General features: G+C 49.8%; 1 protein-coding gene across 18 annotated transcripts in view; it reads right to left on the reverse strand.

Moving 5' to 3' along the window:
• Positions 1–15,001, reverse strand: part of WDR20 (WD repeat domain 20) — a 64,061-nt gene that overhangs the window by 8,449 nt on the left and 40,611 nt on the right. For 4 of the 18 annotated variants that reach the window (XM_060157393.1, XM_060157307.1, XM_060157223.1 and 1 more), the window contains one exon: positions 772–3,449. The exons of 1 other annotated variant lie outside the window; for it this stretch is intronic. In XM_060157393.1, coding sequence (XP_060013376.1) covers positions 2,172–3,362 — 1,191 coding nt within the window. In that variant the 5' untranslated portion in view covers positions 3,363–3,449 and the 3' untranslated portion in view covers positions 772–2,171. Of the gene's footprint in view, positions 1–771; positions 3,450–5,757; positions 6,287–12,312; positions 12,743–14,143; positions 14,355–15,001 lie in introns of those variants that run through there. 13 more of the 18 variants (XM_060158415.1, XM_060158320.1, XM_060158226.1 and 10 more) reach the window with 9 other exon arrangements.

The following is a 15,001-nucleotide window of genomic DNA, read 5'->3' on the forward strand; positions in this document are numbered from 1 at the left end:
AAGGGGCCAGTAACACCCTCCTCTTGCCTCTCCCACCCCCGCTCCCACCCACAGACCGCGCCCTGGGTAAGCTGCCCCAGCGGACGCTGAAGGACAGAAAGAACCAGAAAGGGCCCCCGTCGCACAAGCATCAGCTACACGGGCCCCACCCGTGGCTTTCCTGCCCGCACTGAAGGAGCACAGCGCTCGGAATTGGAAGGTTGTGCGCGACACACTCCCCCGTAAAGGCTACTTACCTGGGATTCAGCCACTTGGGCCAATTACAAAGTCCTGAATTTTGAAACTGCATACTCAATGCCTCAGAAGCATTTGAAACTGAATTTCTAAAACTATGCAGGTACACAAAATTGCACATGGAGTGCTGGTTCCTGCTCTCCACCTGGCAGCCCAATTTCCTAGCCTCCAAAGCTGAAAGAGTCCACAAGCACGGCTGTCTTTGCTACCTCAGATCAGTTAACATTTAGGAACAAAGGACCATATCTTAAAGGCAGACAGGACACTAACATCCCCATGGACCCTGATGCATGAACTGTCACAGGCCACACCCCCGCTGTCACAGGTCGCAGAAACCACCACACTAATGAGCACGGGGGACACAGAGTGAACGGCTCGGCCCGGACGCGTGTGGAGTGGGGAGCCGGCCTGGCCTTCCCGGGAGGGCGGCTCTAAGAGCACGGAGCTGCCCCATCAACCAGAGCCTCGCACCCGACACACTGGAGCCTCCCGGTCGGCACTTTGCTGAATCGCGTTCACTACTCAAACCAGTATAAATTATCAGTATCTCTATATTTAATTACAAAGGCGTGCACAACAGAAAAACAAACCTAAGTGACGGAAGTGAGCTAACAAATGAGATCATTATCATCTTGACACGAAACATATGGGTCAAAGAGCTCTCTCATCCACTGTGAAAACTAGAATTTGAAAAGCGACTCGTCTGACAGCTGATAAGGATCTGAAGGAATTAGAGTCGCAGCTGTCGGGGCTGAGGGAGAGCCAGCCCTGCCCCCAGCAGCCACAGGCCCCCAGGGGCAGGCCCTGGGGTAGGGGATGGCGTCCCTGAGACAGAGGCCGAGGGCATCCCGAGAATGATCCGGAAGATCCGGGACCACGACTGCCCTCCAAGGAGAAGGAGCAACCTGCACCTGCCCTTCCCCTCTGGTGGGAACACAAAACCCAAACGCGGGAAAAATTTCAAGTTCTCTGAACCTTGGGGGCCTATCAGTCTTCACAAACAAGGCTGAGGAGTCTGCCTAGGGCCTACGGTCATGTGCCTTTTTGACCAAAAAACAAAAACCCACACCAAAAAATAAAAAAAAGGAAAAGAAAAGAAAAGCTCCTTCCCCTTGTTGGAAAAAGCGTAAGCAAATCACATCCACCATAAAAGATCTTGGCTTGTGTGGCAAGAGGCACTTCTGACAACACTGCTGGCGCCCTCAGCCCGCAGCTCGCGGTAACTGTCCAGGCTCTGAGAAACATGGGTATTTTATTTAGTGCACAGAGTCTCAATCAAAGTGCTACAAACTGCTTCTTTGAAAAAAGATGTTTATTAAACAATTTTAATTGTCATAAAATGACTAAAATGGGTTTTAAAAATTAAGGCTCTTCTCTTTCTGTGGATTGCCAGAACGATGTAAAAATAATATCAATCAACCCTGCTGAACACTTTGTTCCTAAAGTTAAATTTCATAGATTCCTAAACATTTGATGATTAAGATAAAAAGTTGGACTATAAATGACAATTAATGGCCGTTCGTATTGAATACACACTCTGATCAGGTGTACAATATTCTAATTGAGTAGTTAAGCAAAAATATTCCAGTTAAAGCAGAAATTTTAATTTTAGCATTTTAAAGTCATTGTTTCCCCACACTGTCATGATTTTCCTAAAATCGAAATAGTCTAATACAGGAGCGCTAACCTTGGGACTCTATATACCCCCAGGAGGGTGACTGACTTGGCTGGCCATTAGTTTGATTATAGTTTTTAAACGTTCTAAGGTGAATTATCAAATGATTCAGAATTACATGGCATGCAGTATCCAAAATTATGGCTCTGATGCATTTAGATTTACATTAAGAATAAGAAGTGTCATTCACATTCATTGTACACCCCGCCCCTCCCGCAAGAAAAAAATCACTACCTATTCAAGTTCTAGATCTGGTGCAGCATTAAGGATTAAAACTTACCACTTTACCAGGCCTTCCCCATGTGCAAATAAATCCCTCCTGACAAGCAGTGACTATACAGTCTTCAAGAAAAATTAATACAGTCAGTCTTTCATGTGCTATCTTTTTACAGATGAGCGGCTCTAACAAGGGAACGTCTTCCATCCGAGGACACAGGGGCGTCCCCAAAGTTTTAGCTGGGTCCGTTTTGGTTTTAGTAACTAGGTTCAGTTTGTCGCTGCTCTTGCTAGAGATGTGTCCCATGCTATGGTTTCGTTTGTGATCTTTCTCATGGTGCCTGTCCTTCCGGTCGTGTAGTGAGAGCGTCGCGAATTTGCTGACCCCGGAAGCGATGGCCCCGTCCGCGATGCTGCCCTTGCTGCCGGTGCTGGAGACGGCGGAATGCGGGAGGCTGTTGGACCGCGGCAGGGGAGGGGGCGCCGAGTTGCCGGGGGTCGTGACGCTGTTGCCAGTGCTTCCGGCAGGAGGACTCGTGGCGTTCATGACGTTCGTGTGCGTCCTTGCTCTGGAGAGGGGCTGGTGGGGGAAAAGGATGTCTTCCGTGAGGTCCCATAAGCAGAGCTGCGTGTCCTGGCCCACGGAGCCGAACCGATACGTGACACTGACGGGGCGGCTCTCGGTCGAGTTCCGCTTGGACAGCCGCGACTGGGTACTGTTTGCTCGGTCTCTCCCAAAGTGAAGAAGGTCCTGGAAGTCCTCGTCGCTGCCACTTAACTCCATAGGGTCGCTCTCTTCCACGCTAGTGGTGTAGGGGTCAAACGCCACCACGCTGACCCAGGATTTGTGCCCGTGGCCCCGCGCGATCACGCGGCAGTCTCCAAAGGACCAGACGGTCACAAGGTCGTCCTCTCCGCCCGTCACGACGTACTTGCCGTCCGGGCTCCAGCACACGCACAGCAAGCCTCCAAAGTAGCTTTTCATGGTGCCGTGCAGCTCCACTGAGTCAAAGTTGAACACCCGCAGGAAGCCGTCCTGGCTCACGCACGCCAAGAACTTGCCATCTGGGGAGAAAGCAAACTCGTTGAGGGCCCCCTCGCCCACCGTCCACTTGAGGAGAGGGTTCCTCGTGGATTTGCTCTTGCAAGTGTGCACGGCAAAGCTCTCTCCCTGCTTCAGAAGCTGGTAGTGGGGGGCTGTGGTGCCACAAGCGTGCTCCACATTATACAAGTACATGTTCCCACTTGAATGGGCTACTAGGAAAAGGCTTTCCGAACCAGGAACCCATTTGACACAGGTTACTCGTGACTTGTCTATTAGTCTCTGTGAAGACAAAGGAGAACAAGTTATCACAATGGAGAAGTTTTAAAGGTCTACTTTTCCAGCAAGAAAACTTGTCTGCTTCTCGGTGAGAAGGGACGCGTCCATCCAGGCACTCCATGTCCTATCCCGCGGTCAGGCCAGCGAAGGCATTTTGGCCCCTTGTGGAATTACCGTCTAGAACTGCACCTGGGTGTCAGGCCACTGGGTTTCACCGAGTCAGTCATTCAGCAAACACTGTTGAGAGCCTAGTATGTGCCCGACAGATACTATACCAGGCGCCGGGACACACTGGGGAGAGGGACAGCCCCGGGCACTTCGCACGTCTCACGCCAGGAGCGGCTGGGCCTGTGACTCCTGCACCTGCACAGGGTCCTCACTACCATGTCCCCGGGAAAGTCTCGCAGTCCCCACGGCCGGGAGCCCTGGGCCCCCAGGGGCGCTCTGCACTGCATCAGCCCCGCGTGCCCCGTGCTGACTACCCCTGCCTCTTCCGGCTGCTGGGCGGGGGTGGGGGTGGTTAGTCCACGTGCAGCCAGCAGCACCCAGGACAGCAACGCACCCCTCCCTGGGCTCTGCCTCGGCCCTGATGCACCGCAGCTTCCTCCCTCACAGTCGCTGTCACGTGTGTATCTTTAGGAGCCATTCCTCCATCTTCTTTGAACAAGGCGGTGTTTAGATAAACACTCAGGAGGATGTGCCTACTCACTGCCACTCTACTCCACGTTTATTTTTGATCCACTGACCAACTGTTTAACAGGCACAGGTCGGGAGTCTTGCCTTTAAAAGAACAAAAGGCAAAAGGAGAAACCCCCCAAAAGGGACGACCACCCCCCGAGTCGCTTCCCTGCTTGCAGACCTTCCGTGGGGCTCACTGGCACAGCGGCTTCCACGAGGCTGCCTGGTCCCCAAATCACAGCACCAGAAACATCTGGGAGTTCCCAAGACCCCTGAGTTCTCAGCAAGTCCTGCTGCCAGACGCTCTCCACTGCCAGCCTGGCAACCGGGTGCCTCGGGAGCCCGGCGGGCTTCGGTGAGCTACACGCTCCCACTTCCCTCACGTGCTTGGGGTTCCCCGACTCGAGCCTCAGAGGGCCGCGGGCCACAGGGACGGGAAGCCCACCGGGACACAGGGCCTCCTGCCTTGTCGGCCTTGCACTGTGTGTCTGCTGTGTGTGCTGCATCTTTACAGAAAGTCACAGAAAATGAAAACACTTGGTTTCTTCAAAAAGACTAATGAACCATGCAAACTGCTGCAGAAAATTAGGCCCTGGAAGGGAGGGGGCCAACAATGGTCCCAGCCAGGGAAGAGTGGAGAGGCCTGACCCTGCCTGGCATGAGGGCCCGGGGCTAGCAGGCCCGGCAAGGGTTACTGAGCAGCAGGGGTCACTGCTGTCGCTCTGCAGTGTCACAGCCGCACTGTCACCCCCTGCCTCTTTCCTCTCCTGCCCGGTGACCTTCCTGTATACGACCGCTGACCTATGCTAACGCCAACAACCTGGAAGCCCAGTGCTGCCCTGTCAGGGTTTCCACGAGACCGTCACCATTTCTTCCACAGAGGTCAGAGGCACCTTACGAGGCCAGGTCAGGGCTTTGGTCTTGGGGGAGCCTACCCCCACCCAGCAGACCTTGCTGTACCCACCGGGCTCAGGCTGCCCCAGCACTCCTGATCCCTTAACCAGGACTGGTCTGCTGGCCTAGTGTCCAAGGGTGGTGCCGGTTCACCCCCATTGGTGGCCTCACTGGGCAGCTACAGAAGCGACCTCCGGCTGAGAAGCCAGGCTGCTGGCTGTGCCCTGGCACGGTGTGTGGCTCTCAACCCCTGCACCTCACATTTCACCACAACCAAATCTAATCTCAATTTTCCCAACAGCTCTCCACCATTACTCTATCATGTGTGGAAAATTTTAAGGATGGACATAAAAACTTCTAGCACTATGGTTAGGAGAAAAATTTTATTTTTGGCTTAAAAAGGCAAAACAAAAATAATTCCATTAGAACTCAAAACTGGAATACTGTCAAGTAAAAACGGTATTTCCCTGCAACTGTGAGGAATGGAGATAAATAATCATAGCACCATTATTAAAATACATGTTACTGGGGTGACGAGACACATTTAAAGACTTTACTCCACGTTAAAAAGGTGCATTGAGCCTGCTGTAAGTAGACACGTGGATGTAACTTACGGACAAACACCTGAGCCCACCTTCTGTGCCCCTGCTGGGGCACCCACGCAGACACGCCACACCTCAGCACGTGGGAAGCAGGCACAGCGGCTTAAGCAACTGCAAACCAAAACCATTAACGGACCACATACCAACTCTAACGTGGGAAGGCTTTCTCAGTTGTTCTACACCATCAGTTTTCCCTACCAGATTGTGTGCTCAAGTGCAGGGAAAACGTCTGCTTCATCGTGGGGTGCGTGGCAGGCATATCAGGACAGCCGTGCTAGCTTCCAACCTGAGGATCTACTCTGGGGCCAAGCACTGAGCAGTGGCTCTGCACACATGCTGTTTCATCCTCAAAATAACCCCGCAACGTAAGCTTTTATTTTTTTAATAGGTAATACAGTCATAATTCATATATATTAATAAAAGTATCCAGTAGAAAGCCTCACTCACATCCCTCTCCTCCATCCCAGATCCCTTGCCCCCAGAATTACTGTCATTAGCTTCTTGTTTATCTCTGCAAGTGTCTTCCTGTGTGGACAAGACAAACACAGATACAAGTTTATCCACACTCCTTTTTTTCCACTGTCTGCGCCTCTGTTTTCTCATGCAGTCACACACGTGCGTCTCTCTGTACTGGTACGAAGACAGCTTCCTCATTCTTTTCTACAGCTGCAGAGTACTCAATTACATGGATATACTGTGGTTTATTTGAGAAGTCCCCCACTGAAGGACATTTGTATAGCAAAGAATAACCTGCACATATGGCAATTTTCACATGTATAAATATATACTTGCAGGATAAATTCCCACTGGAATAGCTGGTTCAGGAGGTACATACATTTATAATTTTTTACAGATATCGCCAAATTACCTCCCATACAGGATGTAACAATTTATATTCCCACCAGCAGTGTAAGTATGAGTGCTCATTTCCCCATAGGAAGGTAGGTGCTATTGCTGTGTTACCCACCGAGAAACAGGATCAGAGAGGTCCGCAAACTCGCCTGTGGTCCCTCCCGCTCACCACTCACTCATGTTTCGTTCATTCCTCCTTCCATCCTTTACTGAATGTACACTACACGCCAGGCACTGACAGCACCAACAGACAGACATCCCTTCCTGAGTGGAACTGATGTTCAAGTGGGATGAAAAGGTAGTGAAATTGACAGGATCTGACGGTAAGGAGTGCTGTACTGTGAGCAAAACCCAACCAGGGAAAGAAGACAAAGGGCAGGAGGATTAGAGTGATTCCAGTCTCAAGGAGGAAGGCCTAGAAAGGCCTCTATCTCTGGGATGAGGGCGCGCTGAGCAAAGAGGTAAAGGGGCAGCAGAAGAAGCGGGCTGGGAGGAAGCAGGTCAGAGCATCCTCACAGAGGGGACAATGGTGGGGGCGCTGATGGGGGAGCAAACCAAGCACTCTTCATCCTAGAGACACGGAAGGCGCTGGTGCAAGGGGGATGGAGCGGGTAAGATGACACCCGGCACAGGCCCGTCAGCCCCAAAGTGGGGCTGGCGCCTTCTGTGCCACTGACAAACGTCAATAAACCAGGGCGCCCCCCCCTGCAGACCCCGGGCAGTGGGAGGCACAACTTCAGGGCTAGCTCGGAGTCACTGAAGTAAACTGCCCTGGGCTATCACTTGGTTTGGGTTTAGCAAAAAAGTTAGAGAACAGAAATTAAAAAACAAATACCTAGAACATCTTATTCAATAAATATAAAGAATGCAACCCACTTTCTGCACCATAAGGGTATATTTTTGTTCCAGAAAATGTCTAATAAAAAAAGTAAGGCATCTTGGTCAGTTCTCAGAGCTAACTAACAGGATTTCCCCGCCGGGCTTGACTTCTCCAGTGTCAGCGGGGCCGTGATCTGGATGATGCGTTTGAGTATGTTGAAAAAACACCCTTGGCAAAAGCCCAGGTCCCCTGAGGAGCTCCCGAGTACAGGTGGGGCCGGGCCTGTGCTTGGGGCGGGCGGCCAGATCAAGGCTCAGCACAGTGCAGCTGGGTCTGCGGATGTGCACGGTAACCGTTTTGGCTGGAGCACCTGAGCAGGGGCAGGAAATTAGGTCTGGAATCGCGAGCTGGGACTCAAGGACATGCAGTACCAGGCTAAGGGGTCTGGGCTGTGACCTTGAATCCCTGTGCTGACCAATCCCACAGCCCCAAGCACTTGAAAGTGACTGGTCCAAAGTGAGACATGCTGTGAGTGTAAATTACACACTAGATCCTGAAGACTTGAAAAATTATGGAAAGTATCTCATTCATAATTTTATATTGATTATATGTTGAAATAATGTTTGGATGTATTAGATAAAGTAATACATTTTTTTTTTGGCTGCGTTGGGTCCTCGTTGCTGCGCGTGGGCTCTGTCTAGATGCGGCGAGCGGGGGCTACTCTTTGTTGCGGTGCGCGGGCTTCTCATTGTGGTGGCTTCTCTTGCTGCGGAGCATCGGCTCTAGGCACGCGGGCTTCAGCAGTTACAGCGCATAGGCTCAGTAGTTGCGGCGCATGGGCTTCAGGAGTTGTGGCACGAGGGCTCAGTAGTTGTGGCGCTCGGGCTTAGTTACTCTGCGGCATGTGGGATCTTCCTGGACGAGGGATTGAACCCGTGTCCCCTGCACTGGCAGGCGGATTCTTAACCACTGCGCCACCAGGGAAGTCCCAAGATAAAGTATCTTAACTTCACCTATTTTTAAATTGATGTAATGTGGCTATTAGACATTTTAAATTGAATTTGTGGCTCACAATATATTTCTGCTGGCTGTACTGCTGCAGACAGTAGGGGCACTGAAGATTTCTGAAAAGGGAAGCAACAGAATGAAGTGAAGTCTCCCGTCAGCAGGTACAGAATGGTGCGGGTGAAGACAGACCGGTTAGGAAGCTATGACAATTGTCCGTGGACAAAAAGGTCTTAAACTTGACCAGCGGTGGTGTGGCAGGATGGACTGTTTAACAGTGGGCTAGGCTGGATGGAGTAGGAGGTGGGGTGGGGGTGAAGGAGGCGTGTGAACAGACTACTAGGTTTTGAGCCTGAGTGACTGGGAAGGGGGGTGACCATGCTGGGGAGAAGTTCAAGTGTCCTCATCGAGCAGGCAGCTGATGAGAATGACTGTGGAAGATGAGGAAATGGGCTGTGAACAGTAAGAGCCAGATCTGTGACATCCTGAGCTCTCCAAGGCAGAAGGTGTACAAGGAAGAGGAGGAGAGTGTGCAACTTTGGGAAAAGACTACTTATAGGGGAGCAGGACAAAAGTCAGGAAAGCAGAAGGAAAGCCGAGAAAACCAGCCAGAAGTCCCATGAGGAGAGGAAGGAACTGACACTGAGTGAATGTCTGACAGGCCAGGGGCTCTGCTCCCTGCATCACGATTCCCTCCATCCCGTCACAGGGTCTCTGGGGGCGGCTCTGTGCTACAGGCCAGGAGGGGAGGCAGTGAGGGAGCTGGGCGGGGGTCCAGGAGAAGAAAGCCCCTTGCTCCGAGGCTGAGGTGAGGCCGCCCTGGCAGGAAGGGCAAGGAGAGGAGAGCGGGGCAGGTCTCAGGGAAAGACAGGCGCTCAGGTCATCTGGCAGGACCACTGAGCTTTCCATTAAGGAGGGAAATTCCACAACGCTCAAAGGCCTACTTTTAAAATCACTTCCATAAAAACCAAAACCAAAATCTGGGTATTACTATGCCAGGTCTGTACGTCAAGCCACCTACCCAGGAAGCGGGCTCCCACACCCACTTCTCTCCCTGGTAATCACCCACGGCTCCCACATTCCCCCTTCTGAATGCAGAAGACACTGCCTCATTTCTAACATCAATCCAGTCAAAGTCCAACAAACACCAAAACTACCGTCCTTAATGGCATTCACAAACAAGACTTTCTAACTATACTAAACTAGTTTAGAGGAAGCAAGAATAAAAACAAATCCGTAACCACATTAAAGCACCACTGCTAAAATGAAGCTTTCCAAAGCACATACTTTTTAATTTTCTTTTTTTCACTGCTATCAACATGATAAGCAGGAAAAAATTCTTGGGGGGTTGCTGGGTATGCATTTTACAATGCAGATATTAATTTATAACAGAAGTACTAAAAACAAACAATTCCAAAACCACAGCAGCTGCTGGAAAAGCCGTAATGTAGCCACAAAGTAATGTAGCCACAAGCAAAAACGGTGACTAAGGGCTTTGATTCTGTAAAGGCATTTAAAGACAGCTGCTTCTTCCCTCAGGAAGTATTAGGAAAAGGTATTTCAAAGCCCTGTGAAAGAGGATCAGATGTCATTTTTATCAATGTCAAAACTTTAAGGAGTAGATCATTAAGTGCTCATTTCCTTCCTTTGATTAAAAAAAGCAACAACAAAAACAAAACTAACAAGATGCCCAGAGCCACTCTCTCGTTAGAGGACTAGACAGAATATTGCGAAGCTGGGCCTCCTCTCCTCCCCACTCCTGGGGGCGCTGTGTGCAGAGGGAGCCTGCAGCCTGGGATGAAAGAGCAGACACAGCCTCAGGCAGCAGCAGGGACAGGCGTCCACAAGGAGCCTACAGCCTACCCAGTGCGCTGCCCTGGCCTCACAACCTGCGAGAGAGGAGAAAGTCAAGAACAGGGGGGCTCATTACACGCCAGGGATGAAGAAGCCGAAATGATAAGTTCTTCTTAGATTTTACATCCACCCAATAACCAAACATACTTAAAAATCATTTGAAGTTACTGTTCTCTGGATACAACCCAGATATAATCAGAATTTTTACAAAGGCAAACAAGGCTGAGTTCATTCCCACACAGAAACTGCCCCTTTATGACTACGGTACATCGTAACCGTTAGTGATGAAAAGTGGACCCCTCACCCCTTCCGGGCGCTGACCAGGGTACCTCTCCCTCCCTGGTGACCCTTACCATGAAGGTAGGCTCCACGGTCTGGGAGCTCATCAGATGTGCCGTTAGATACCATCAAGGGCATAAAACATACAGAACACTACACACAGAGACCTCAAGTCTACTCTAAGGCTTGAGAGAAAGCAGTGTCTCAGGGGATCTAGGCTATCATTCCCCAAGGGACGCCAGCAAGGACCAGCCTTCCTCCGGGGCTGAACTGGTGCAGCGGCCAGGGTCTCGGTATGACTGGGACGGCCTGGGGAGCAGGGCTTGCCTCTGCTATCTGACATGAACTGGATGGACTGAGGGCCAGACCAGGAGGTGAAGGTTGCCAGCAGCTCTAATGGAAGGTGTGAATCTGACAGTTCTGCCTCATTAAAAACATAAAAAATTACAAAGACAATAAAGTTAACAGTGAGCAATGGGATTTCTAGGTGATGTTTTCCCATCTTCTTTGTACTTCTCTATGTCCCAATTTTTTCTATAAACAAGTATTTTAAGTTTTTTAATCAATGGGGGGAAAAATCACCTTTTAAGATACACTCTATTCCCAGATAGAAATTTTCACCTATCTTTGGTCTAGTGTGGATTTCTGGAACTTATAATTTCTTTTCCATTCACCTACCCACCTATCCATCCATCCATTTACTATACTTTCATGCACCAGACACCTCCAGAAAGGAGCAAAAGTCAGAGTAATCAATAGTGGAGTGTGTGCACGCACACGTGCATTGTGTAATGGGAGGCTGAGGAGCTCTCTGGTGAGTAAGACAGACAGACGCCAAACAGTCATGATAAACAGTCCCCATCGTCTGCCTTACTCATGTTGCTTCTCTGTCTGGGTTGCCCTGCTCTTACCTTCTTGTCCTGGAAAATCATTTGTGCCTCTCCTTCAAAACTGCTGGTATCTCACCTCCCAAGAAGCCTTTCCTCCAACCTCTAGTGAAAGAAACCCTCTGAGTTTCCCCTCCACCTGGAACTTTTCTCCCCAGGGCTTGCTCTCCAGGCCCTCTGCTAACATCTCATCCTCAGCACGCCTCCAGGCAGGGACCGCTCTTATCCACCTTCTGGCTGAGGAGAAGAGATGAAGTAAAGACCCACATCCTGCAGGCAGTAAGTGGCAGAAGGGTGTCTGAGCTCTAGGCATTCGGGTTCAAGGGTCTATGTTCTTAGCCACTGGGCTGTGAGTCTGTAAATTTCATGGTAATACACTGACGGTTGTAAGTGCTCCTCTGCGGGCCATGAGCAGATGACCAGAATCTTGGAGTATAAACAGGGCTCAGCCCCAGACATGTCTAGGACTTAGCAAAGACTCATCTTTGCTCTACTGTGCCTTCTCCACAGACCTGCCATCTAATCTCAGGGACATGATTACTATTTATATGCTGACAGCCCCCAACATTCACCTCCAGTTTTGTGCTCCTATCCAGGTATGCAACCACCTACTGGCCTCTCGAGCTTAACAAGTACAGAACGGAACTCTGTTCCCAGCACCTGCTCCTGCCCCGCCTTCCCCAGTGCAGTAAGTGGGCCACAATCTCAAGATCTGTTCCCTCGTCTCTCCAGTTCCGTCTCCAAGAAGCAGCCAGGGTTATTTTCAAAAACATCGATCTGACCACCTCTTGCTCCCGTCTGTGAGATCCCACAGCTCGAAGAAGCAAACCCGGGTCAGGCCCTGAGTGGCAGGGCCTCCAGACTCATGCCCTCTCACTTCACAACGCCCTCCCAGGTCCACCGTCCTCTCTCAGGTCTCTTGGCCCCAAGCTCTTCCCTCCAGGGGCCTTCACCGGCTCTCCCTCTGCAGGGGCGCTCTGCCTCCAGCTCCTTACCTGGGGGCCTCCTCAGGCGAGGCTCAGCTCAAAGCACTTCACTTCCTCCGAGAGACAGACGCTCCCCACGTCCCCGTAAAGCAGGCCTCCACGTCTGTCTCTCCTTCAGGCCCTCTATCTCCTCTGACATCACAACAAGTCACCACCATCTGCCGTAATTGTGTGTATGTGTGTGTGTGGTGCTGTTCACACTTCTCTCCCCTCTCTCTGGAGGGGAAACACAGGGCAGCTGTTATCTGCCGCTGCAGACCCAGTGCTGGGCACGTGGTAGGCTATCAAGGTCCGTCAAATGGATGAGAAAATGGCCACAACCCTAGTTCAAGTCCTCAGCTCTCACCTGGACAGTTACTAGAGCCTCCTCACTGGTCTTGCTACCTTCATTCTCTCTTTCTTCATTCCAATCCACCTTCCACAAGTGCTGACAAGAGTTCTAAAAAAACACATTTGATCCTGTCACTCCCTTGATTAAATAAAAGCCCAAAGGTCCCCCACAGCATCCAGTGTCAGGTCCAAATCTCCCAGCATGTAATCAAAGGGCTGTTACAATCTGGTTCCAGCTCATCTGTCTGGCTTTAACTTCTGCCACTCCAAGACCCACGTGCTGTGGTGTGGCCACCCTTGGCCTCCACATGCTAAGCTGTTTTCTCCAGCTTTGAAGGCCTTTCTCATCCTCCTCCAACTCCTATGCATCTTTCAAACCCAGGTCAAATGTCACCTTCTGGAAGCTTTCTCGAACTGTCCCCACTGAACTTAACTTTTGTTTTTATTTTATGATATTTGATACATACTGAGGAATGCAATTAATACATTATTCCTTGGTACTTTGTCCATAACACTGGGATAACACACGTTCCACTATCCTTTCGGTCCATCTCACTAAACTGTGAGCTCCTGGGGAGGCAAGAGCCCATCTGGCAACCACACATGGTGGGGCTTACAATCTATGACCAATAAGAGCTCGTGGAATTAATTTCTGGATCCAGCTCTATCATCAAATTGTTACCTGATGTGGACAATTCACTTACCTTCTCTTTGACTATTTCCTCATCTGCGCACAGTGGAGACAGCAACCCACCCTCCCAAGCCGAGGAAAGAGACAAAACACTTTGAAACCTCCACGTCCCATACCAATGCAAAGCACAGCCTACGACAGCTTCGACCACCATCCCTGGCACTCTCTGAGAAACAAACCCCTGATGACCCTTTCTCTTAGACATCCTGAGCAAAATCTGATGAGAATGTTACCCATACAAGCCAAAGAATGTCCTTGCTGCGAAGGGCAATCAATGTCTGCCTCAAGTTGCAAATGCCAAGTTGGTATTAAGCCATACACAATTCTAGAACTTTGAACAGCCATTTTTCAAATAAAATGTAAAAGAGTAGGAGGTAACTCATGCTTCACTCATTAAGAGTGAGGAGCTGCTCTCCAGCCCGTGACTCCCAGCTGTCCTGAGTAAGGAATGGGTCTAGCTGATGCGTCCGAGTGCTCTCAGGGCCCTGTGGTCTCTGCTGCACCCTCCCCCAGCGATGACACACAAACCCTCTTGTTCCCTAAGTGGCATTCTGTGCCATCCTCAGCCGATCAGCCTCCCGACCTTGTTTACCAACAGCCCTTTACATGGCTCCAATCCCTTCCCCCTCAAAAACACGTCCCCTACCTAAACACAAATAAAACCCCACAGTGACACCAAATTCACAATTTCTATTAAGAATGCAGAGCAGTCTAGTTTTGTGCCCTCACTCTCCCCACCACTACCCCCCAAAAAGATCATCCAGCTACTTAGAAGTCACTCCGTCAAATGATGTTAATAAAATGTTTAGGTAAATAGAATAATTTTCTGCTTAAGATTTTTTTTTTTAACAGAAAATGGGTTTAAATACTTCTGTCAATCCAGACGGCAAGTTTTGTTTCCAGTCAACCCAGATGAAACTAGAAGAAGAGATGGCATGGTTCAAAGGATTTCACCAAATCCACTGGCAATGCCAACCAGAAGCACCGTGGCTGGAGACTGGATATGCATGGACAGCATATACCACGGGGACTGCAAAAAGAGTCAGAATTTTAACTGCAATTTGTGGAGTATTCTTCCCCAAGCAAAATTATTTCTTAAAAATCAGAATTTATAATGCACTTCTGTTCCAAGTTAATGACTTTAAAACCATGCAACAATCAAAACCACTCGCCCTTCCTGAGAGGAATCCATGTGACCCGGCCCCTGTCACACCAGGGCTGAGGCCACAAGCAGACTGCAATCCAGGGCTTCTAACTCAGCAAGACTGCCTCATCTTTTCCATTTACTAGGAAAGTCATACAGACACAGAGGAGGAAGTACGTCAAATATGTAATGGCAATACTTGGGGCTGAAAAGCCACTTCAATCGCTTATAAAAATATAATCTGTTTGGCAACTTACATCTACTATGTTTAATGGTTGACGTGTTCCTGAATGGACAGCTCAGATATCTCAGGCTCCTGCCAGAATGAAACTGAAGACACTAGAAACCCCAGCACATGCTACAACACTGGCAAAAGCTATGTCATAGGATCCAATTTTAAGTGCCAGGATTTCTAACCATGTCAAAGGTGATTTAATAGCAAACATTTACAAGAGCAAGAGAACAAATTCTCAGTCAAACGCCTGTCAAACATACACACCAAATTTTAGCTACAACTTAAGTAACCTAAGGAA

Source organism: Lagenorhynchus albirostris, chromosome 1 (genome assembly GCF_949774975.1).
Source record: "Lagenorhynchus albirostris chromosome 1, mLagAlb1.1, whole genome shotgun sequence".
NCBI lineage: Eukaryota > Metazoa > Chordata > Mammalia > Artiodactyla > Delphinidae > Lagenorhynchus > Lagenorhynchus albirostris.